At 33.0% G+C, this 23,609-nt stretch overlaps 2 protein-coding genes across 6 annotated transcripts; one reads left to right on the forward strand and one right to left on the reverse strand.

Moving 5' to 3' along the window:
• The first annotated feature begins 127 nt into the window (after positions 1-127).
• Positions 128-9,033, forward strand: LOC148628383 (BTB/POZ domain-containing protein 6-like). 5 transcript variants are annotated; one of them, XM_088586457.1, is made up of 4 exons: positions 128-373; positions 6,383-6,437; positions 7,412-7,718; positions 8,082-9,033. In XM_088586457.1, the coding sequence occupies exons 3-4, from the start codon at positions 7,420-7,422 to the stop codon at positions 8,731-8,733; spliced, it is 951 nt and encodes a 316-aa protein (XP_088442583.1). In that variant the 5' UTR covers positions 128-373; positions 6,383-6,437; positions 7,412-7,419; the 3' UTR covers positions 8,734-9,033. The 5 variants fall into 5 exon arrangements, with proteins under 5 accessions (XP_088442583.1, XP_088442572.1, XP_088442558.1 ...); XM_088586446.1 differs by lacking the exon at positions 6,383-6,437 and having other exon boundaries at positions 129-373; XM_088586432.1 differs by lacking the exons at positions 128-373; positions 6,383-6,437 and adding an exon at positions 743-843.
• Positions 9,034-12,447: 3,414 nt separating this feature from the next.
• LOC148628384 (ubiquitin-like protein 4A) lies at positions 12,448-22,169 on the reverse strand. The gene is made up of 4 exons (XM_088586468.1): positions 22,013-22,169; positions 17,047-17,152; positions 16,078-16,274; positions 12,448-12,768 (listed from the first exon to the last, which is right to left on the reverse strand). Exons 1-4 carry the CDS (start codon positions 22,058-22,060, stop codon positions 12,688-12,690), a joined length of 432 nt encoding a protein of 143 aa, XP_088442594.1. The 5' UTR covers positions 22,061-22,169; the 3' UTR covers positions 12,448-12,687.
• Positions 22,170-23,609: the final 1,440 nt, after the last annotated feature.

A 23,609-nucleotide genomic window follows, 5' to 3' on the forward strand; every position in this document is an offset into this window, starting at 1 on the left:
GTAGACTATAGTTAAACTCCATAAAATGGCTGAGTAGATTAGTTGAAGTTTAAAAACTTTAAATGATACTCCATATCAAAAGTGTTTAAATAAGTAGAAAAAAAGTAATGTGACGAAGAAACGTGTGTCAAAATTCTTTCAAGGACCAGGAATCTGGAAACATTTTATTTTAATATGTTCCGATAAATCATTGATTTTTAAACAACAGGCCAACAGAACTAACCACCCAGCTGATACACCGAGTCAGTACTGGGAGAGAGCCTTGTATTATACCGGCTTTCTTGATTATTTTATTGATGAAATTAGAAGGCGTTTGAACTTATTTATACTCCTTGAACGAAGATCATGAAGATCAACTCTACGAAACATACAGGTATGACCCATATATTCGGGGTTTTGATACATGCATCTACCTCAAATAACACTGTGAAGTCAGCCTCATATCTACACTTAGAGGCCGTTAGTAAATGTAAACTCATGACCAAACTATACGACAAATACGATGACTTTTCATTCCGTATTGTCAACTTTCATCTGCGGCAACATCCCTTCACCATCTATGTATTGAGTTTTCATATCACAACTCAAACGTTATGCCAGAGCTCGCCGTGCAGACTTTTTGTATCGCTCTAGATTTCTTACAATTAGGCTACAGGAACAGGGTTATGTTGCTACAAGATTGAAGTCATCACTACAGAAGTTTTATGGTCGTCATCATGAACTCGTGGATCGTTACGGTGTATCCATCTGCATCATGAAAAATGATTTGTTTAACGTGCCATAGTTTTCCTTCCTCTTTCGTTTTCGTCTACCGTGGATTCGACTTTTTATATGAGCAACTCGGTGGGTGTTTCTAAAAAAGCTGACGCTTACCCTACAGGTGCACCTGGTCCATGCTCCCAGTTTTTAGTGGAGTCCGAGTTGCTCATTTACTTTTGTTACTTTGTATGTATGATTTTAGTTACTTTATGTTCTTTGTTGTGTATGTCTGTTTTCCATGTCTGGTCTTTGTCCCTGGATTACATTCTTTTGATTACCGCTATAACCTTGGTTCCCTTGATTACTATTTTAAGAGGAGTCCGAGTTGCTAATTTAATTACTTTTGTAACTTTTTGTGTATTATTTTGGTTTTATGTTCTTTGTTGAGTGTGTCTGTTTTCCATGTATGGTCTTTGTCCCTGGATTACATTCTTTTGATTACCGCTATAACCTTGGTTCCCTTGATTACTATTTTAAGAGGAGTCCGAGTTGCTAATTTAATTACTTTTGTTACTTTTTGTGTATTATTTTGGTTTTATGTTCTTTGTTGAGTGTGTCTGTTTTCCATGTATGGTCTTTGTCCCTGGATTACATTCTTTTGATTTCCGCTAGAATCTTGGTTTCCTTGATTACTCTTTCACAGAGTATGAAGAGCTTTTCAAGTAGGAGATCAAAAGGTAGAAGGGACGCTGGTCGGACCATGACGTAACAGAGAAACCAAATTCATTTACGTCTACTCTGCCTCTTACAAACAAATATCAGTATCCTTCCTTTTTTGCAATTATATCTATCCTTATACAACCATGCCTGTAACAACCACTGAAAGATCATTGAAGCGCTTTACCAAGGCTTGAAACGTATTTCCGTTAAACTGTGGTGCAAGATATAAGAGTGGCGGATCATGTCATAACAGGGATATTTCTATGACTTACTTTTCAAAAGTAAGCCGGTACTTTTGAAAAGTAAGCCGATAGAAATATCCCTATTATGACGCGAACCGCCACTGATACTGATACACGTGCACAGAAATATGGTTTGCTTTGTCAAAAATAGATATAATATGGACTTCGGTTATTAAATGTGAACACCAGCTTTTTGTCTCTGATTAATCACGGCATCAAATCTTTTGTATAACACATACATTTCGCTTATCTGTTTGCTCACAGTTTTCTAACAGTGTCTCTTAATTTGAATAAAATCAAATTTTCATAATCATTATTGTTGCAACCGATATTTGTTTCTCTCCGATATTAACTTTCCGTTTAACGGAACTTTGATTTTTTTTTTTTGGGGGGGAGGGTCAACAATGCAATTTCATGTTGGCTCGTTCGCTCACCAATCTGTCTGTTCGTCGCACTTAAGCTTAGCTTTGTGTTTAAAAACTTAAAGGGGATTTTCATGAAACTTTGTACACTTGAGTGACTCATGAATTGCAACATGGACAACAGACTGTGAAAATTGGACAGTGTTGTCATACATGTGTCGAGCAGGACGTTAGTACCTTAGAGACACGTTCCCTTGTAAACAGTGAATAAGAATTATTCAGTTGTCAAAAATACGTTTAGCTTAGTATTCATTGAGTACAACAGTTCCAAGAATAAACTTCATGAACGGCAGGAATTCGATCAATAAGATCAAGCCTGTTTCTCACCCATATTTTCTAATGACCACGCTTTAGATAATCAGATTCAGCGAAATAGTACAATGAACTCTAAAATATGATAAATTTAATAGGACAATTACGATATTTTTTTACACTTTCGTGACCTATTACGGTAACCTTAGACCCGCCATATTTGTCCATACTTGGCTGTACACTTTACGCTACGTCGATTGAAATGGTCGCTAATTAATGAAACTTTAATTTTTCCGGAATATAATATAACTTTTCTATAAAAAAATAACGTTTAACATTTCTTTTTAGTAATATGAATTTGATGTTGATTTTTTCACGCTACTGAAATGGATGAAAAAAGCTGATACACACCGGAAGGTTACGTGTGTTAGTAATTTATACACATACAAGCCACGCCCAATACGTCTCGTGCTGCTCATATATCAATCGAAAACCAACCACAGTAGTCGTCTGAAAGCATCTTAAGGACGTCATATTAGAATATAAAGTTTTTCTAGTTCAAAAACGCTCCTTCAGTTTCTCAGATGCTCAGAGAGCTTGGGGGGAACCCATGAGCCCTTCCCTGGACCACCTGCCGCACTTCATGCTTGCACATGCTTGATATATATGCTACGCCCCTGTAAACTGAGCAATGATTTGCTTTGGTCCCAATTTACAATTCTCTGTCATAGACAATCTTCGGATTTGCAATATATACATGCTTGTATATACAAGAAGACAAACAATGGTAGATGCAACCTTTCTGAATTTGTTATTGGTGTTACTCTTGTGGCCAGATAAACAAGGTAGCGAGTGACTGTCACATCTGTACAAGAGTTTTGGGAAAACTGCAAGTTGTACAAAATTAAGTTTTGATGTTCATTCTTGGCCTTGGTCCAAGACAATGAATTGATTGTGATATTTTAGAAAAAAAATATGTCCGAATATTATTTTTCAAATATTTATGATTGTAATACTTAAATAACAACTATTTTCGAACATTTTAATATCTCTATTGCCATTGATAACCCCTCATTCTAATAGCTTTTCATATGGAACGCCTAAACTGTCAGATGAGATACACATTTGTTTATGTGTTGTGAATTTTATATTACTTGCTGTGGTTTTATAATTACATGTAGTCATTTTGTATTTACGTTATGTAGGAACATCTTTACATTATGTAGTTTTGTCTCTACGTTCTGCCATTTCGTCTTTGTGTTCTGTAATTTTGTCTTTACGTTCTGTCGTTTTATGATTACGTTCATGTCAACATATATTTACGTTATGTGGATTTATCTTTACGTGCAGTGGTTTTCATATAACGTGAGGTCGTTTCATCTTTACGTTATGTCGATCTCTAAATACTTTACGTGCATTTTCTTTTCTTTACGTGCGGTGATTTCTTCTTTACGTGATGTGGACAAAAATTTCATGATGACGTGTGACCCCGGAACTTTTTGATCGTGTAAACTTCAAATCAGTCCGTAAAAGGCAAAATAGACGTCATAACGCCGATTAGAAAAATGCTGAACGAAATATACTTGGGTAGTCTATCCAGTCACCCTAGAGTATTTATTCTATACTAAAAAAATTGATTATTTGTTCTTTACGTTCAATATTATCACAATTGATACACCTGGGACTCTGTTGATGACTTGTGTCGATTTTCGTAGTCGGAATGTATTTTTTTAATTAAAAAAAAAAACATGGGAATTTCGACTTTCGCGAAAATTTGCATAAATTCGATTGTACAAGTTATTGCGTGATTAAATTTAATTTTCTACATTAATAAACCACCAAAACTAATTTTCAAGAAAGAATTTTCAAAAAATGTTAAAAATATTACCCCTACCTCTAGAAAACTGGTCTCAGTATATAACATAATTCTCATTCACAGCATACCGACACGGTGAAACTCATATTTTAGGCACTCATAATTAGGATGATTTACTCAACATATCTGATCAACACAGTTGTTTGAATTTCTTTATAGGATTGCATTTACTATATGTTTACCGTACTTAAATTACGTAAATAAATACTACTATATAGTTTAGTAGCTTTCTTGTGAGCCCAAGTTATAAATATTTGACATTTTCCAAGTCAAGTTAGTGCAAGAAGTACTCCCTACCTATGAAAAAAAAATACCTCAACATGAACCAAAATGTTATATTTAGCATATAATCTATGTTAAAAAGACATGCTGGGTACTAGTGTTTTAATTATCGACATATTCAACATATCTACTCATTTCAGGGGCATATTGTTTCCTGTTTCAATGTGAAAATATTGTGTTTTTCATAGTAAAGAGGGGATTTTTTTCTAATTTCATATTTTCTTTCATTTTAAAACCTGTTATGTGCAATTTTTTTAAGTATCGTACTTCAAACATGCCTTTGAATATCTAAACATATTTATTTAGCATCTTAGCTTTCTAATAAGCATAGGCGATGGGTCGTATTAAGGTATTTTTATCATGGGTAGGGGCAATTTTTGCACTAACTTGACTTGGAAAAGTTCAAGTACTTATATATCTTAAGCTCATTACAAAGCTACTACACTATATAGTTGTATTTTAATATACAAAATCTCTTTTGAATTACGGTATTTGAAAAAAAAAATACGCCAAATAACGGTGAAATGGAAGAAAAATGAAATTCCGGAATTTTCCCTTTTTATGAAAAAACACATTATTGTCGCCTACGCTCCTGAAATAAGCAAATATGTTGGATGCATCGATAATGAAAGCAATCGCCCGCAACATGCCCAGTGTACGCCGTTTATATGTTAAAATTAACATTTTGGTTCATGTTGAGGTATTTTTTCATGGGTAGGGGTGGTAACTTTACTTGGAAAAGTTCAAATATTAATTACCTGGCCGATTTGAAAGCTTAGACACTATACGAATCTACTGTATCACACAAAAGCTTGTTTAAACTACGATATCCTGAAAAAAGATAATAACGGGTGATATAGAAGAAATTATGAAATTCTGTAAATTCCAATTTTAACGATTTTATAGTAATTGTAATCCTTATAAAAAAAATGACACGCCTGAATTGTTCAGTTATTTTGGGTAAATAATTATCTTTTAAATTATGCTTAAAATATGAGTTTCACAGTGGTCGGTATGGTGTTAATGAGAATAATGTTTGATAATGAGACCAGTTTTCTAGAGGTAGGGGAAATATGTTTAACATTTTTTTAAATTCTTTCTTGAAAATTAGTTTTGGTGGTTTATTAATATAGAAAATTAAATTTAATCACGCAATAACTTGTACAGTCGAATTTATGCAAATTTTCTCGAGAGTCGAAATTCCCATGTTTCTTGGAATTAAAAAAAACATATTCTGACTACGAAAATCGACACAAGTCATCAACAGAGTCCCAGGTGTATCAATTGTGATAATATTGAACGTAAAGAACAAATAATCATTTTTTCACTATAGACTAAATACTCTAGAGTGACTGGATAGACTACCCAAGTGTATTTCGTTCAGCATTTTTCTAATCGGCGTTATGACGTCTATTTTGCCTTTTACGGACTGATTTGAAGTTTACACGATCAAAAAGTTCCGGGGTCACACGTCATCATGAAATTTTTGTCCACATCACGTAAAGAAGAAATCACTGCAGGTAAAGAAAAGAAAATGCACATAAAGTATTTAGAGATCGACATAACGTAAAGATGAAACGACCTCACGTTATAAGAAAACCACTGCACGTAAAGGTAAATCCACATAACGTAAATATATGTTGACATAACGTAATCATAAAACGACAGAACGTAAAGACAAAATTACAGAACGTAAAGACAAAATTACGGAACGTAAAGACGAAATGGCAGAATGTAGAGACAAAATGACATAATGTAAAGATGTTCCTACATAACGTAAATACAAAATGACCACATGTAATTATAAAACCACAGCAAGTAATATAAAATTGACAACACGTAAACAAATGTGTATCTCATCTGGCAGTTTAGGCGTTCCATATTTTCAGTTTTCATAATCAGCTCCAGTTCAGTCGAATGTGATACCAACAACGTACGCAACGTGTAAGCAGAATTTTGATCGAATATGAAATGCATGCACTATATTTCGATGGACTTTTATCATGAATCAAGGGGCGGATGCAGGATTTTTTGTATGAGTGGGTGGCGTAAGGCGTAAATGGATTATAATTGTGAAAAATTAAGTTTTCATGCAAAAGAATCTCTATTTCATCTGGGTTTCCCTGTGCACTCATCTACCTGTCCGAATATGCACTCGCTAAACTATAGTACTATTACTAAGATTTTTCTCCTAAGGACAGAGTTTACGGACCTCATACACAAGCCGTCCCTCTATAAAAGAAATTAACAAATGCAGAGGAAGTGCTCGATAATAGGTTTCTGTATACTTTTTTTAAATCCGAAGACTTGTACTTTCTGTGATTTATTATTTCGCTTCGTAACTGAAAGTCGTGTTATCTTTACATATAGTTCACAAAAATCTATAAATTGTATTCGGTAGTCTTGATAGTTCATATGCAGTAAAGTAAATATGTTCGTTGCTACTCGACAGTTTAACTTAGTGTAGTGTACGTTTCAATTCAACTCCTACACATCCACGCCTTAAGAATTGATTTTAACTTCAAATATTTCGAACACGAAATATGTCGTTCAAAGGGAGAAACACATGTAGTGAGTAATTAAAAATAAGCATTAGCAGGCAAGTGTGAAGTGCGTTTTTTTATATTTTTATTTGGTGTTGTAAAGTGTGAAGTGCGGATTTTTTAAAACCTATTCTTTTGTTGAGTATAGTTTCAGCCTCTCATTTTGTAGGTTAATTTCCTATAACATTCACCTTTTTGAGTTTATTACACGTCTCTCATTGGTTTAACTACCCTTGCGTCTAGACACGTATTCTTGTGCGGAAACATTTTAAAGCGTTGAACTTCATTCTATCCAGAACTACACAACACCGACTGGGTAGAGATTCATTGAAGACATCCGGCATTGTTTTTAATTTCAATATATTGTAATTCTAGATAACCATATGTATGACGGAACAAGAAACTTCGTTGAGTTGGAAACTGGTCCAACACTCCAGGCTCATAATTGTGATTGGAGAGAGGGCAAATCTATTATTGAACGAAATCTTTACATGCTGAAAACCCAAACATGCTGTGACACTACGATACTGGTCGGAGAGCAGAGTGAAGCTTTTAGAGCGCATTCATTTATTTTGGTATCAGGAAGTTCAATTTTCGCAAAAATTTTAGAAGAAAATGCAATAGAGAAAAAGGTGATTAGAATTAATGGAATCAAGCCAGAAATATTCCATATTGTACTCCAGTAAGTATAAATATGATTACAGCAAGCTGGTGAGTGTACGTTACATAACGGAAAGCTATAAATCATTCATACACGCATTGTGCAATTTAAATACACCAGAATACCATATAATATCTTGCCATAAGTCTAAGTACACCGGTTATTATAAGATGTATAAAGTTCTGCAAATTTCACAATGCATTTTCTTCATATGTACGCATTGTTTTCTACTTGCAATTAATTTTTGCTGGACCTTTATTGCTATAATTTTGAATTCATATGGTAATCCTGTCAGTTCTTCGTTTGTTTTCAATTTCGATTAAGTTACTATACTGTATTACTTAGCTTATGGTCGATTTTATAAACAATATTTATATATTGTAGGTATATGTATGGAGAAAAATTGTATTGCGACCAAAGTAACGTTTTTGATGTCCTGGAAACAGCAAGACATTTCAAAATCTGTGGACTGATTGCTGCATGTTTACATTACTTAGAGAGTTCAATTACTGAAGATTCTGTTTGCACGATTTTAAATCATGCAATAAAACATCGGAATAAAAAGCTTGAAGATAGATGCTTACGATATATCGACAAGGCAATTGATTCGGTAATTAAGTCAGATGATTTTAAACAAGCCCCCTTGGAATGTTTAGTGAAAATTGTTCCGAGAGACTCGCTAGTAGTTCGTGAAGATGATTTATACGATGGTTTGATGAGCTGGGCTTATGCAAAATGTAAAGAAGAGAAAATAGAAGAAACCCACAAAAATGCCAGGAATATGTTAGGCGAAGTATTCTACAAAATACGATTCCCAATGATGAATCCTCAAAATTTTACAAGAAAAATTTCCGGTACTTCTATTTTGAATGACTCAGAAAAAGTCGAGCTTTTTAAATATTTTTATGGTACAGAATCTCAAATCACAACATTCCCAACCACACCGCGTCAGTGGAACAAAAGAGCGTCTGGAATTTTATTCATCAAACCTCATCCAGATATTTTCAGCCAAGGGTTTGGAAGTAGCATGTTTTAATTATAGCAAAGGTGGGAAAGACTGAACAGACTTTAGTAAAACTAAGACTACGACACCTCTCATCTCATATAAAAAAAAAGACCAAGGCAAGGCTAGTTGCAATAAATATAGGACTTCAAATAAAGGCATTAAACTCTCTTCAGACTAGCTACTATGAGGATGGAAATGCTTGTAGTATTTGTAGTAACAAATAAATTCATGGTAGTAGAATAAACATTGCTTATTATACTTGATATTGAAACTAGTCATGTTCATATACAAAATGTATGTGCATAAAAGATTTTTTTAGTGTCTCTTCAATCTGTTTGATTTGCTGTATACTATTATATCAGACTGACCAACTTTCTGAATTAGATAGGACTTAACTCTGCAGGAGTAGATCCAGATACTCTGAAAAAGAGGGGTGTCAGCCGTGGTTCCTCAGAAAAAGGGGGGGTGCTAGAACATTATTTGCTACTTTTTGTCAATTTTTTGCATGAAAACAATTTTTTCCAATCAAAATTGTGTCAACCTCCTGCATTCTCCCTCTGGATCCACCACTGCCACTTTTTCAGCTATTTTCCCACGGAAAACATTCATGTCACACATTTAACACCAATAATCATTTATGTTTGAAAAGTGAACTTATAATTTAACTGAGCAAGTTTAAGCCTGGCCATGGTGAACATCTGCTCCAGTAAAGAAGAACGTAACTGGTTTTATATGCAATGCTGATTTTAGTTTAAGATAATTGCTATAAACAATCCTGCAAAAGTTTAAAACATTTCGACATGATTCAGAGAAATTGAATTTTAATCAATGAATCAGAACAATAAATTCATAAGTGTCTCATTGTTCACACAGCCAAGTTGATTTTTATAAAAGACAATTGATTCATTAATGTGCACAAATATAAACAGTAAATAAGCACAAAAAGTCTGTGCTTTATATGTAAATTGTGATTAAAACATGGCAAGATAAAACTTCTTTGACCCATGCAAAGGAAAAGATAACGCTGGAATTGAACAAGAAACATCTTTTGGAAAACAAGAGGCTCCCAGGAACCTGAATCGTTTACCTTGTTTAATTTTGCCTTTCAAGGGCAATAAATTTAACAAGAAGTTGTCCAACTCTTTTGACTCGAGAAGACTGGTAGGACTCATCATAAGGATCATTTCAGCAATTGAAAGTTTCTTTCCATCTACCATATCTTTCAAGATATTGGCTGAAAACTGTTAAAAAAAGAACAAAAAAAAACATCATTTTTCCCCTTTCAAGGGCAATAACTCTTACAAGGAGTCATCTGACAACATTTATCCCTGGAGACTTTTGTAGTCCTAATAATAAGGATCAATTCAGCTATCAAAAGAATTTGGCTAAATCTAACGGTTTTGGATATATATGCGAAAAACTACTGTCTGACGCTTTTGTTCTATTTTTAGTAACGGCGGCCATGTTTTTCGACAGATCAAAAATCCCCACACCAGTTTTATGCAGGATACCCCAAGGAACATTCATACCAAGTTTGGTTCCAATTAATCAAGTAGTGTCAGAGGAGAATATTTTTGAAATAAATAACATTAAAAATAGCAAAAAACATTGAAATTGGCAGTAACTCCAACATGGCTTAATGCATTAAAATGAAAATCTGACTGCAAATAGATCTCATCATGCTAAAAACTTTGCATCATCAGAATTTAGCTGAACCTAACAATTTTGGAGATATATGCAAAAATACTACTGTCATACCTCTATGTTCTATTTTTAGTAACAGCAGCCATGTTTTTAGACAGATCAAAAATCCCCACACCATTTCTATGCAGAATACCCCAAGGAACATTCATACCAAGTTTGGTTCCAATTGGTCTGGTAGTGTCAGGGGAGGGGAGAAGAGTTTTGAAAAATTGTTGATGACGAAGACGGACGATAAGTGATGGCAATAGCCCACATGGCCTTTGGCCAGGTGAGTTAAAAAAAAGATTAAGATATTGTAATTTTATTATCTCAAGAGAAAAAACATGGACTGTTACCGGTAATTGATTAACTACTATAGTACTTTTAACTAACTAAAATTAATTGTTAATATTATATAATTGAAATCTAAGAAATATTGGCTTCACTATTCTGCATGATTGTAGTTTTGCTTGAAAGAAAAAAAATCATTGAAGATAAATCTTTATCCAAACATTGTGATTTCATGACTGAGGTTTTTTTGAAAGGCCCTTGACTACTCTAGGATCTCATGTCACACAACTGAGGTTGTAGTACCATTCCATATAAAGTTAAAAATTAGGTGGCACATAGTAGGGATTGATTTCCTATTATTGTGTTTTTGTAATTATTTTTAATTTACTTTTCAGAAATCTGTACTGTTCTAAAATCTGCACTTTTTTGAAGAGATATTGTTTACTTAGAATGAACTATAAATAGGGGAGATAACTTTTGAAAGAACAATAATTTGTGATTATTCTGTGCAAAATGTTTTTTGCTCTTTAGACCAATACCATTCTTTATGCTATTTTTTTTTTTTTAAATTCATAGTATCAGTTATAAAAGATAAACCAATGGTATGTCTGATTGATGTAAGCTATTATTTTAACCCTTTCATGTGAACATTTGAAGCAGACAAATTTAATTAGAATTTGGAAACCAGCATGTACCACCCACCCGATTAGATTTTTATATTGAACCATACTTAAATAGCACTTCAAATACACAAGCATAATAAGAAGCTCTGGAGAGCGCAGCATGTCAAACTCTGCTCACTTGGAGCAAGTGTGAATTAAAAGGATAATAAATTAGAAAGAGTAGATAACCAAAATGTGATCACTAGTGCTGAAGAACTCTTAGATTAAATGAGTGTGGGGAACTGGTTTGCTTGCACAAGTTAAATCTTGATGCATTCTTGGGAGTGATTATATTTTGGTTATTCATGCTAACCAATTAATTACCTTATTTATTAAGTATAAAGATTTTTTCCATTATTTGTTTCTAAGTAAATTTGAAATTTCAAGAACTGTGGATTGATATTTTATGTTGTGACATTTAGGCAGGAGAAAATCCAAGAGTGAAATTACCAAATTGATTTCACAGCGTAAATTATCAAAAATTGTTACACAGGGAACATTCGGTAAATCTCTGCTACCTATAAAATAAACAATATTAAATTTTGACATGCTTAAGCATATGGACTTACAATATGGAAACAACTTTATTTGGACACAATGTTGCACAAAATTTGAAAATTGAGAATTTTCTAAATTGGAACAAAATTTTAAAAAAATGGATTTTTTTTAGGTGTGGCCCCTTTGACCCACTATAGCCCCATACCGGCAAGAGATATTTGAAATCTGTTTGAAAAACACATGCAGGGATTTTCATAGAAAATCTAATCAAAACAATTTTTTGTAAATCAGATCATAAATAAACAAGTAGACTTGTTTCAGTGTGTCCCACTGTCCCCTTTTAACTTGAAAACTGTAAGAGATATATGCAACCTGATTGAAAAAGGCAGACAGGAATTTTCTTTAAAAAATCCAATAAAATTTTTTTTTGGGAATGGCCCAATTTGGTATTGATGAATTAAACTTTACTTGGTTAATAAGATAAAATCTACTTTTTGTATTTTGTCATAATGTAGTAACATATTCTATTTTTGATTTCATATTCATGTCTATGAGGAACAATAAAGCTGCATTTATTCAGTTTTGTGAGGCAAAAACATTTTCTTACAAATTCTGTAAAGACATGCATCTTTATTTTTTACTCTAAAATACATGTAATGCAAATAATTTAAAATAGTTTTTAGTAAAACCACCATATTTCACCAACAAGTTCCAAAAACTTTAACATCTTTTTAAAAAGATGTATTGGTATATCACATTCAGATTAGAAACCATCTCATTGCAACATAAAAGTGGAAACCAGCCACTGTATTGTATAGTATAATGGTAAATATCATCAACTTGTTTAACATCATCTCAGTGGTTGAAGTCTCCATGCTGCTAACCGTTCTATATCATCTAGGCTTAAACTATCAATTTTGTTGTTAAACTCCTGTAAATAAACAAAAATATTATCTTTTTTTAACATGAATGTTATCTCTTTAATACTTGTATTTAAATGCCACACTAAGGTACCTCAATTATCAGATGATGTAGTACAAAAACCTTCTTCATATTTATTTGAAATTGAATTTTATTGTGATTTAGAATATATATACAGTGATATGCATAACTTGCTTAGAACTACTTATGTTGGGAAGAAAAAAACCAACATTCTAGTCTATTAATTTTTTTAAACAACACTATCAAATTTGTGATGAAGTCAGACACTTATCTTTGCATATCAAGCTTAATAAAACTCTGTATATTGCCAAAAATACAGAACTGTCAGAAGATGGATAATTCTACTGAACCAAAATAAAAAAAAACAGTGTTAACATGAACACAGGAATCAAAGACGATCTACATCTACAATGTAGTGAACCAAATAAAATAGATTACACATAAAAACTAACGATAAGGAAAACAAGATGTCACAAATAAAACTAATGCACTAGCAATACAGACTTCCACAAAAAACTGGGAGTGACATCAGGTGCTCTGAAAGGATAAGCATGTCCCACTCTGCCAGCATCAACAATAATATTGCAAGTGAGAATAATCCAGTAATAGTCTAGCAACAACAATGGAAATGAAATGCACCACTGTGTAATTTCAATGTTCTCACATGATAGTAGTGCGATTTAAAATTGTGAGGTGGATTGGGACTATGTTTTATGCAGCATCACTAACACAGAATGAATGTGGTCATAGAGCAAAAAAAAAGAAGAAAAGAAACACTATCTGTTTATCTATTTTTGTTCAAAATTGAAAATGAAACTAAATAGCAAGATACAGTATTTAAAAGAACCATATGGACTCACTTTTTGTTGAAATCAAGCTAAGTTAACATTAAAAGTTTTGATCTTTTCATAATGAAAGGTGTATGTTTTCAATATATATATTAACACAGTACAAAGTTTGAATATGTATTATAAGATTGATTTAATACTTTTTTTTTAAATACACAAAAAAAGGTATCATCCACAACATGAATTGAAGTGACAAATTTGTTAATGTAAGAATTTTTTTTTCATTACTGGTAATATAACGTGCATATCTTTAATATGTATATAAACAACATGCAAAGTTTGAGAAATAATGGTTTAATACAATTTGAATTATAGATTATACAAAGTAGGTACCTCCCTCTAATATTAGGCATGACTGACCACTTGACAAACGGACAAATGGAGTCGAGCAGCTACTAGACCTGTTTTCACTAATGGTGACACAGGTAAAAATATGGGCTTGCTCCTATTTCACCTTGGCAGTTAAATTTGGTAAATACAATTATTCCCATTTTGCCGTAGAAAAATTTGGAGTGAACTAAGGTGAAAGGCTTGTTCCCATTTTACCTTTTGCTATCAAATTTGGTACATGAAGCTGGTGAAAAGATCTGGTTGTGGCACTAGCATACATGTACCATTACCTCAATGTTTAAATTGTTCAAAGATTTGCAGCAAGTTACAAAGCTTTAAGTATAAGCAAGTAACTCAGCTTATTTCATTTAGGTGTCAGTCCTTGTAAGAATCAGGCAGCATGTGAAACAGTATGAAAAAAAAACCATTATTTTGATAGTGTAATTAGACTATTTGTACCATCAAAATAATGGAAAACAGATAAGATTTTCCATATCATGCTGGACCAATGAGTTATAATTTCATTGAAATGCACTGAAAATGAACATTTCAAGGGCAGATAACTCTCAAAAACCTCATTTTTCTATGCCAGCACTCCACAGTTTAGTTTAGTTTCGCACTTTTGGCTAGGGATGAAAAATGACATAAATGGAAACTGGTGGTTGCTATAGTGATTAAAAATGAAGAATCTATTGTTGATAAAACATTTCCTGAAAAAAGGGGACTTTTAAAAGTATTTTGCAATGTTTTATATATTTTCGATGTTGAAGGGGCTTTTTTTCAATGACAATTTGACTTCATTGTGAAAGTGAAAGTAAGTCAATTTTTTACCATGCTAAATTTAATAAGTGGATTACAAAGTGAAATAGCTCAAAATCTAACCGGCGATGCCCATATGAGGAAGGGGTTTTTTAAGGGAAAAGTTTGAACAGTTTCAGGGATTGCAATAAAAATTTCAGATATTTTGCGGGAAATTTGATATTTTTAAACCTGATTTTATGAACTTTTTTGCAAATTTTTGCATACTTTTGCATGGTTTCTATGGTAACCCTATATGCTGTGGGTAATTTTTTTCCAGAAAATTTTTACTGCATCCTGAAGGCCTTGGCTTGAGCTATTTCTAGATATATAGATTTACAGATGCTTGACAATTTTTAAAGTGATAAATGTTACAAAGCATCAGATTACAAGACCAAAATTAGGCAGTTCTACAATATTGTGGAGTGCTGGCTATGATTCTATTGAAACATTTTTGAGCAAAGCCAATAATGCAGAGATCAAACAATGGTCTTTTCAAAAAGAGAAAATATCTTAGAGTGATATTACATTATCAGATTGGTGGGTTCATGATATGCATGTTTCTGATTTTTCCCGTTTTGCCTGATTCTTACAAATACATACACTTAATTACAATTATTACAACGTCAATTATTTATGATCCAAATAAATTATGCCAATTTATTTATATAGAAGTTGCAAATAAATAAAGAATGTGACAATTACATGTTTATAATAAATACTTTGATAATAATTTCATAAGGTTATATTTCACCCCTATGCACATACACTAATTAAAATTTAAAAAATCATATTTCATTTTTAACCTCATTTTGGTATCCTTTTAGTTTCTATTAGTATCTTTTTTTTTAAAAAAATATCAAGAATAAAATTATAACTTGAAAAGTTACATATTCAAGAACTTCAAATTTGTGGCTTAAAAAGAAAACAAACTGATAAAAAATTATTTTATAATTATTTTGCCTTCATCATTGTAACAACACCTCACTATTTTACAGTTTTGTTTTTACAAAAGAAAAATATCAAAATTCCCATTTCGCTTTTGTCTATTTTTTTTTTTTACCTTTTTTATCTGTAATTAAACAGCTAAGGTGAAATGGGGACACACCAAAATATGTTACTTAAAGCACAATTAGGTCTTCATTTTAAAAAATATTAAAACTGTACATTTCCATTTATATAGCAATAAAAAAATTATTATCAATTAAACAGTTATGAAAAAGTATAAATATAAGCCAAGCTTATTTATTAGTATTAATGAAATCTATTAAAATCCAAACTCTTCCTTAAATGTTAAAAACAACATAAAATATCCCAAACACCTTTTGAAATACTGTTAAAACCTTGTCTGCATCTTGACATGTGAAATGTCTCTGCAAGAAGGTTTGAAGTTTATCCCAGGAACTTGTACTTGATGCAGGAAAATTTAAACTTGATGGTGGTATGCCAACTTTCTTTTTTTGAAAAAGGAATAATTTATCACCATCTGAAATCTTGTAATCACTTAGAAGTTTATCATCTGAAATAACCAAAAAATTAAAATTACAAAAGATATCACAGCTATTTTGTTTGTTTATAAAATAGACATTTTAAGGCATCAATATTGAAATATTAATCATCTTTTCATAACTCACAATGACCAGTGTTGGTAGGTACATGCTTTATTCTAATATGAGGACCATAAAAGGCTTTGAGACCACCACTGTGGTTGATTTTCGATTACTATATGAGTTTTTTGTGTGTATTAATTACTGCCCACCTTCATGTAAACAAACACAAGTAACATTCTAATGTGTATCAGCTGTTTTCATTCATTTCACTAGCATGAATGAATATCAAATTCATATTTAATAAAAATAGTATACATTATGTTTTAGAAAAGCTATATTATATTCTGTAAAAATCACTTGCATATGTACGTGGTAGAACTCATCACGTGCACCATCATGTAGGAAAACAAACAATTACAATTGTAAATGAATAAAATATTTTATTCCAGGCATTGTACCTGTCCATGTGTGACCTTATAATGCAAATAACTGTCGAATATTAAACATCATTCTACTTTTTTCATTGTAAATGATAATACTACAAAGCACTAGGTTCCACTAACGACCATTTCAACTGACAATGTGTAAAGTGCAAGCAATAATATTATATCAGTCTTGATTTTTTTTATAAACCTAAAGCATAACTTGCATAAAATGAGACTCAAAATTTTCATGTAGTGCCATTTTTGTCAGGTATGAAAAATTTCACTAAATATGAACTGCGATAAAAATAAGACATGCCTGCCAATGTTTTTCCCTTATAAACTAATTTTTGTTCATCTACTGGCATTGATGTCTGCATCCATAAAATCTGTTTAAGATCAGCAACAGAGTGACCTGCTGAGACCTACAACAAACAAAAACAAAATTTGAAACAGTGAAACTGGTATATTATGATCCACTATGTACATGAACATATTATATACATGTATCATGGAATAAGAAAGGTGAGTTCCACATAATGGTTTCAAAACTGCATGTTCATATAAACAAATTAAAATGATAGCAAAATATACCACTAGTGAAACATTAGTTCAATTTGTAGTGCATTCATTGTAAATGTCTAAGAATTATCTCCCTTTGCAATATTGTGATCTAGTGCTTTCTGTGTCTAAAGAGGATCACATTCAGTATAACAAGTCAAACTAAGCAATGTGTGTTTTTCAGGGCTTTCCCTCTACAACAAAAATATTTTGCAAAGAATATTGACAAATTATTGATCTTTCACAATTTATTTCCCGTAAAAAAAAAATCTGAAGAAAAAAGAGCCAATATTAGGTAACTACAAATTCTCGAAAAAAAAAAGTTATGAAATGTTCTGAAGCGTGTAGCTTGATACAACTGCAGAGGTTGAATCCTGACCAGTTGGATCAAGTATGGACACATCCTTCCCTTCAAGCTACATTTATGCATATAATGCTTTGAATTTAACTGTGATTAGACATTTGACACAGATAAAAATTTTACCAGAATCAAAGTGGTATCTTATAATATTGGCTCTCAATTCCTGAATGGTTCCTGCAAAATCCAAACCTTCCCTTGGGGGTATGGCACCTTGTGGTACAATATAAAAGATATTCACGTCATAATAGTAATAGTCAGATTATGATTGTATTGAGCCCACAATTCTAAATCAGCTCAAGTCACAACCCCAAAAATCACTCTCAGTCATTCATTTGTGGTATGGCACCTTGTAGTACAACATAAAAGAGGCCATACACTTTTACTCAATTGAAGTTATCATCTGGAGTCCTGGACATAAGGGAAAGGTGTACTTCTGGCCACTTTTTGGCCCCTTAGTCCTTATTGATTCATTATAACATCTAAAATTATTTCCAGCCTTTCTTGGTGGTATGGCACCTGTGGTACAATATCAAATAGATCCATTTACTAACAGTCAGATTATTGTCTGGACATCAGCCAAATGATTATTTCTACAAAACATATCACAACTCATACGCTATGCCAGAGCTTGCCGAAACTACGCAGACTTTTTGTATCACGCTAGAACTCTAACAAATAGGCTTCTGGAACAGGGTTATGTTGCTACAAGATTGAAAACATCACTACAGAAGTTTAATGGTCGTCATCATGAACTTGTGGATCATTATGGTGTATCCATCAGCACCATGAAAACTGATTTATTCAATGGGTCATAGTTTTCCTTTCCTCGTTTGTCTATCCCGGACTTGACTTTTTATGAGCAACTCAGCGGGTGTTTCTAGAAAAGCAGAGGACACTTACCCTACCGGTGCACCTGGTCCTTGCTCCCAGTTTTTAGTGGAGTACGAGTTGCTCATTTACTTTTGTTACTTTGTATGTATAATTTTAGTTACTTTATGTTCTTTGTTGTGTATGTCTGGTCTTTGTCCCTGGATTACATTCTTTTGATTACCGCTATAACCTTGGTTCCCTTGATTACTCTTTCTAGCCCCCTATTTCTAGAAGGTTTGGGCCTTAACTAAAAATCAATCCTGTGTCTGGTATTTGTGGTACATTTTTCATCTTCCAAGGGCAACAACTCTAACATGGAGTTGCCTGACAACTTTGATTCCTGAAAACTTTTGAAGGCCTTATAATAAGGATCATTTTAGCAATTGAAAGCGTTTGACTAAACATAACCGTTTTGGAGATAAATGTGAAAAACTACTGTCTGACCTCTATGTTCTATTTTTAGCAACGGTGGCCATGTTTTTCAACAGATCAAAAATCCCCACATCAGTGATCTGCAGGATACTCCAAGGAATACATACCAAGTTTGGTTCCAATTGGTCAAGCAGCATCAGAGGAGAAGATTTTTTAAAGGAATACATAAAAAAAAAGCAAAAAATGTCAAAAAGGGGCAATTACTGAGTAACTCCAACATGGCTTTACAGATTTAAATGAAAATATGACCACAGATTGATCTCATCGTGTTGAGCACTTTAACCTTTGTCAGAATTTGGCTAAACCTAAGGGTTTTGGAGAAATATGCGAAAATCTACTGTCTGACCCCTATGTTCTATTTTTAGTAACAACAGCTTTTGGAAGAATAAAAAATCCCCACATTAGTTCTATGCAGGATATCCCAAGGAACATTCATACCAAGTTTGGTTTCAATTGTTCAAGTAATGTCAGAAGAGAATTTTGAAAAATTGTTAATGACGACAACGATGGACGCCAAGTGATGGCAACAGCTCACATGGCCTTCAGCCAGGTGAGCTAAAAATTACAAAAATACACAATAATAGGAATCAATTCCTATCACATGCTGTACAATTAATATGGAATTCTACATAACTAATAGATGCGAGTTGTAACTCCTTTTACATCCTACTTGTAAATGTGTATTTACCTGGAAGTACAGTATAATTAAGATCCACACCTTTTACTCAAGTTATTGACCAGAAATTTCAAAATGTTTTCACACTTTCGGTACCTATTTCTAAAAAGGTAAGGTAATCACCCATTTAATTCAATCTCTGACTTTAACTGTATGAAATCTTGTGGTACAACTTCATACAGATCCATACATAGATAAAAATATAATTGGTTCTTTTTTACCACTAATCCCTAAATGGAAAAGGTGATAAAGCAAAAAGCAATCGCAGTCAACATTTGTGGTACAATTAGTCAGTATAGTCACCATTTTCTAGAAAACAGAACAGTGTTTGTTTAAGGTCCTTTAAGTCATTCCCGAACAAGACAACAATATGTCTGCATCACCAGTCCACAATACCTTTTTTTAACACATAAATATCTTCAATATCAGCAAATCAACACAATATAGTAATATATAGTGTGTACTTGATTGAAAAAATGGTTTGGCAGGAAAAATTAGCAGGAGCAGAGCATCAGCAATGTTCTATATATATGCAGATGCTCAGAAACATGAATGACTCAGAATTGTTCAATTGGAAGTGAGGTTTTTTTCAGAAATGACATATGCAGTTAGGAAGTGATTTCTGAACTTTTTAATGCAGACTAAATGTGGCACAGCATGTGCTACAGACAGTCTCACATATTACTGTGGGTCGAGATATCAGCAACATATTGGTGCATTATCAACAGTAGAATGTTATTTGAGTACATATAGCTTCAACCCTCATAAACAAAGCCTAAAATCACATCAAATATATGTCAAATTTGTCCATTATATGAGTTGCAGAATTTCACTACATCTATATGCATAAAAACAGTGTGCAAAGTTTGAATAATACTGGTTAATTAAGTTACAGATTACACAAAGTAGGTACCCCTGATTGATTTTGACAGATGGGCAGACTGATTTGAACAGCTGCTAATTAGAAAAGAACTGCTTTTGGTGTTAGTGGCCCAGGTAAAATCAAAACTAGCCTAACCTTTATGGTGATGAAACTTGTGGTACAATTTAATAGAAATTCATGCCCTTATACATAAGTTACACAATTTTATAAAAAAAAGAGAATAATGAATGAGTGGAGATTCTTACTTACATTAAATTTGAGCCACTTCACAACATATATTATTTTTAATTTTATAAAAAGCTTGCCAGCATGCAAATTGTTTGGGTCATAATAAAAAAAAATCAATTCCAACATTCCTTTGTGGAATGTGGAATGGTACTAATACCCCCAACAGCCTGTTGAACCCTGTACATTGGAGGATCAACATGGACAACGATTTATATTGAAGACAATTTTAAAGACGAAAAACTAAGCACTTTTGACACACAATTTTGCTGCAATTTCTTAAACACCCAACTCCAAACTGCAATCAGTACTATTTTTTTTACAACACAATGACAGAATATGACTGCTAGTTTACTTTCAACTCCATTGGGTTTCATCACACCCTGCAAGTTGTTAAGGAAGAGTTGCAGACATCACATCAGACCAAGTTTTGATGAAAAAAATGCTATCCTTCTACAATTTTTGCCCAAATATAAATTCCTCACAATAAACACGTCCCAATATGGTAATCTGATGACCAAGTTTTGCTGAAAAATGCTTAAGTTCACAAGCCGTCATTTCTACAATTTTTGTCCAACCATATGATACACATAAATTCCTGACAGTATGTACATCTCCATGTGGCTATATCACATCTCACAAAGTTTAATACATGCAGCAATACTGAAAGAAAATAGTTCGGACAGAGAGATTGAAAGGTCGGGTGAAACTATATACACCCACCCCCTCCCCCCCCAAAAAAAATTCTTTGTTCGGGATGTAAAAATCAATCCCAGTCTTTGTGGCACAATTTCATTGATATCCAAACAATTTGAGTTCTTGCAAAGACATCTGACAATCTATTACTTAGAGCACATTAAACACCTATTCTTAGACTATGAGAAATTTGCAGAGAAAGAACAGGTAGTAATAGAAATCAAGCTAGGTTTTCAGAAGACTCACTCAAAAATTGTTGAGAATAAACCTTAGCACTGTAGAAAATAATCAATAATTCATAATTTAAACCTTTAAGTATTATCAATACTGGCAAATACTATTTGTTTAATTTCCATATTATTTTCTTGGGAAAGGTACCTGTGTTTTGGCTTTTGCTTGAAAGCTAAATAAATTATTCTAGACTACAGACTTACAGTATTCAGAATTTCAGTTCTAGACTATATAGTATAGTCATATTGTGACATAGACTGAGTAAAAGTGATAGTTGGCAAAATGGGAAATATACTGTAGCACATATGTAACATCTAATATTTTGTAGCCCTTTCATTGTTGATCTTTACCGTAACTTTACTTTCACTTCCTTTCAATATTTTCACAAGTATATGCATAGTGGACACCCGCAACCAGGGGATATCATAGGGAAAGGAGAAGAAAACAGAGAAATATGCCGCAAGAAAATGGCGATTATTTCTTCTCGGAAAAGCTTTGGGTTCTTTAAAAATGCCCGATAAATATTTAAAGTAACGCTGTGTCCTCGCTAACGAGATATTAATTTCATTGGCTGTAAACTTAGCCGAAATATAACGAATATTGTAATTAGCCACGTGCATAACAGCTTTGTTTTTTTAGGTTAAACCTCTATATTCGGCATCCTTTATATAATAATTTACAAATAATATTCAAACCGTAGATATTTATTTGAAAATTTAAACAAAGCAAGTACATATATCCAGGGGGTCATTTTTTTCTGTAAGTGGGTGGTTCGGCTTTTTTTGTAACTTCAATGAGGTGGGGGTCATTTTTTGCAAATGGATTTCAAGGGGGATCCAAATTTTTAGTTAAGCAGAGCATTACACCAGTCAAATTAAAACATATTTCACCATTAAACATTTTATTTCATTGTCACATGCATGATCTCTGGTAAAATCAAGTTGACACATCAACATCAAGTTTTGGAATTGAAGACTTGAATTTTTTATTGTAAGAATTCTTTAACATCTCAACTGCTTTTGCTTCAAAGAGTAATCAAGGGAACTACGATTATAACGGTGATAAGAAGAATGTTATCCAGGGACAAAGACCAGACATGGAAAACAGACGTAAAAAGAACATGAAATTTTGTTAAAATCAAATATACAAATTAACAAAAGCAACTATGACTCCACTAAAAACTTGGAGCATGGACCAGGTGCGCCAGTAGGGTAAGCGTCCTCTGCTTTTCTAGAAACCCGCCGAGTTGCTCATAAAAAGTCAAGTCCGGGGTAGACGAAAGAGGAAAGGAAAACCATGACACGTTGAACAAATCAGTTTTCATGGCGCAGATGGATACACCGTAGCGACCCACGATTTCATGACGACCACAACATAAAACTTCTATAGGGATGACTTCAATCTTGTAGCAACACAACCCTGTTCCAGAAGTTTATTTGTTAGAATTCTATCGTGATACAAAAACTGCGTCGTTTCGGCAAGCTCTGGCATAATGTAGGAGTTGTTATATGAACTCCATACGCATGTTTAATAGAGGGAGTATCACATTTAAAAAAATGCTTTGAAGGGGGATAAGAAAATATCATGGGGGGGGGGGTCAAGAAAATTTTATATGATTTCAAAATTACCAGTCCCCCCTCCCAGGTAAATAATGATAAATTTCTATATCCATTTGAATCGTAAGGGGAAAAAGAGGGCTATTGTAGTCAAATTTTGTGTCCTGGATCTTTTATGTAATATTCAAACCATAATCTAATTTTTTCGCCTATTGCATCTTTGTATTTATATAAAATCATATATCATTGTCCTGCCTTTATATTTCAAATGTAATCCTAGCCCCGACCCCCACTCATAAAAATCAACATGGTTACGGAGGCGTATTCGGGTGGGGGAGTGGCGGGCGTGCAAGGCAATTTGCAAAGCATGGGTTGTCAGGGGTAGATTTAG

Source organism: Perna viridis, chromosome 1 (assembly GCF_037379345.1).
Source record: "Perna viridis isolate PV_CMFRI_1.1 ecotype Kerala chromosome 1, ASM3737934v1, whole genome shotgun sequence".
In the NCBI taxonomy this organism is placed as follows: Eukaryota; Metazoa; Mollusca; class Bivalvia; order Mytilida; family Mytilidae; genus Perna; species Perna viridis.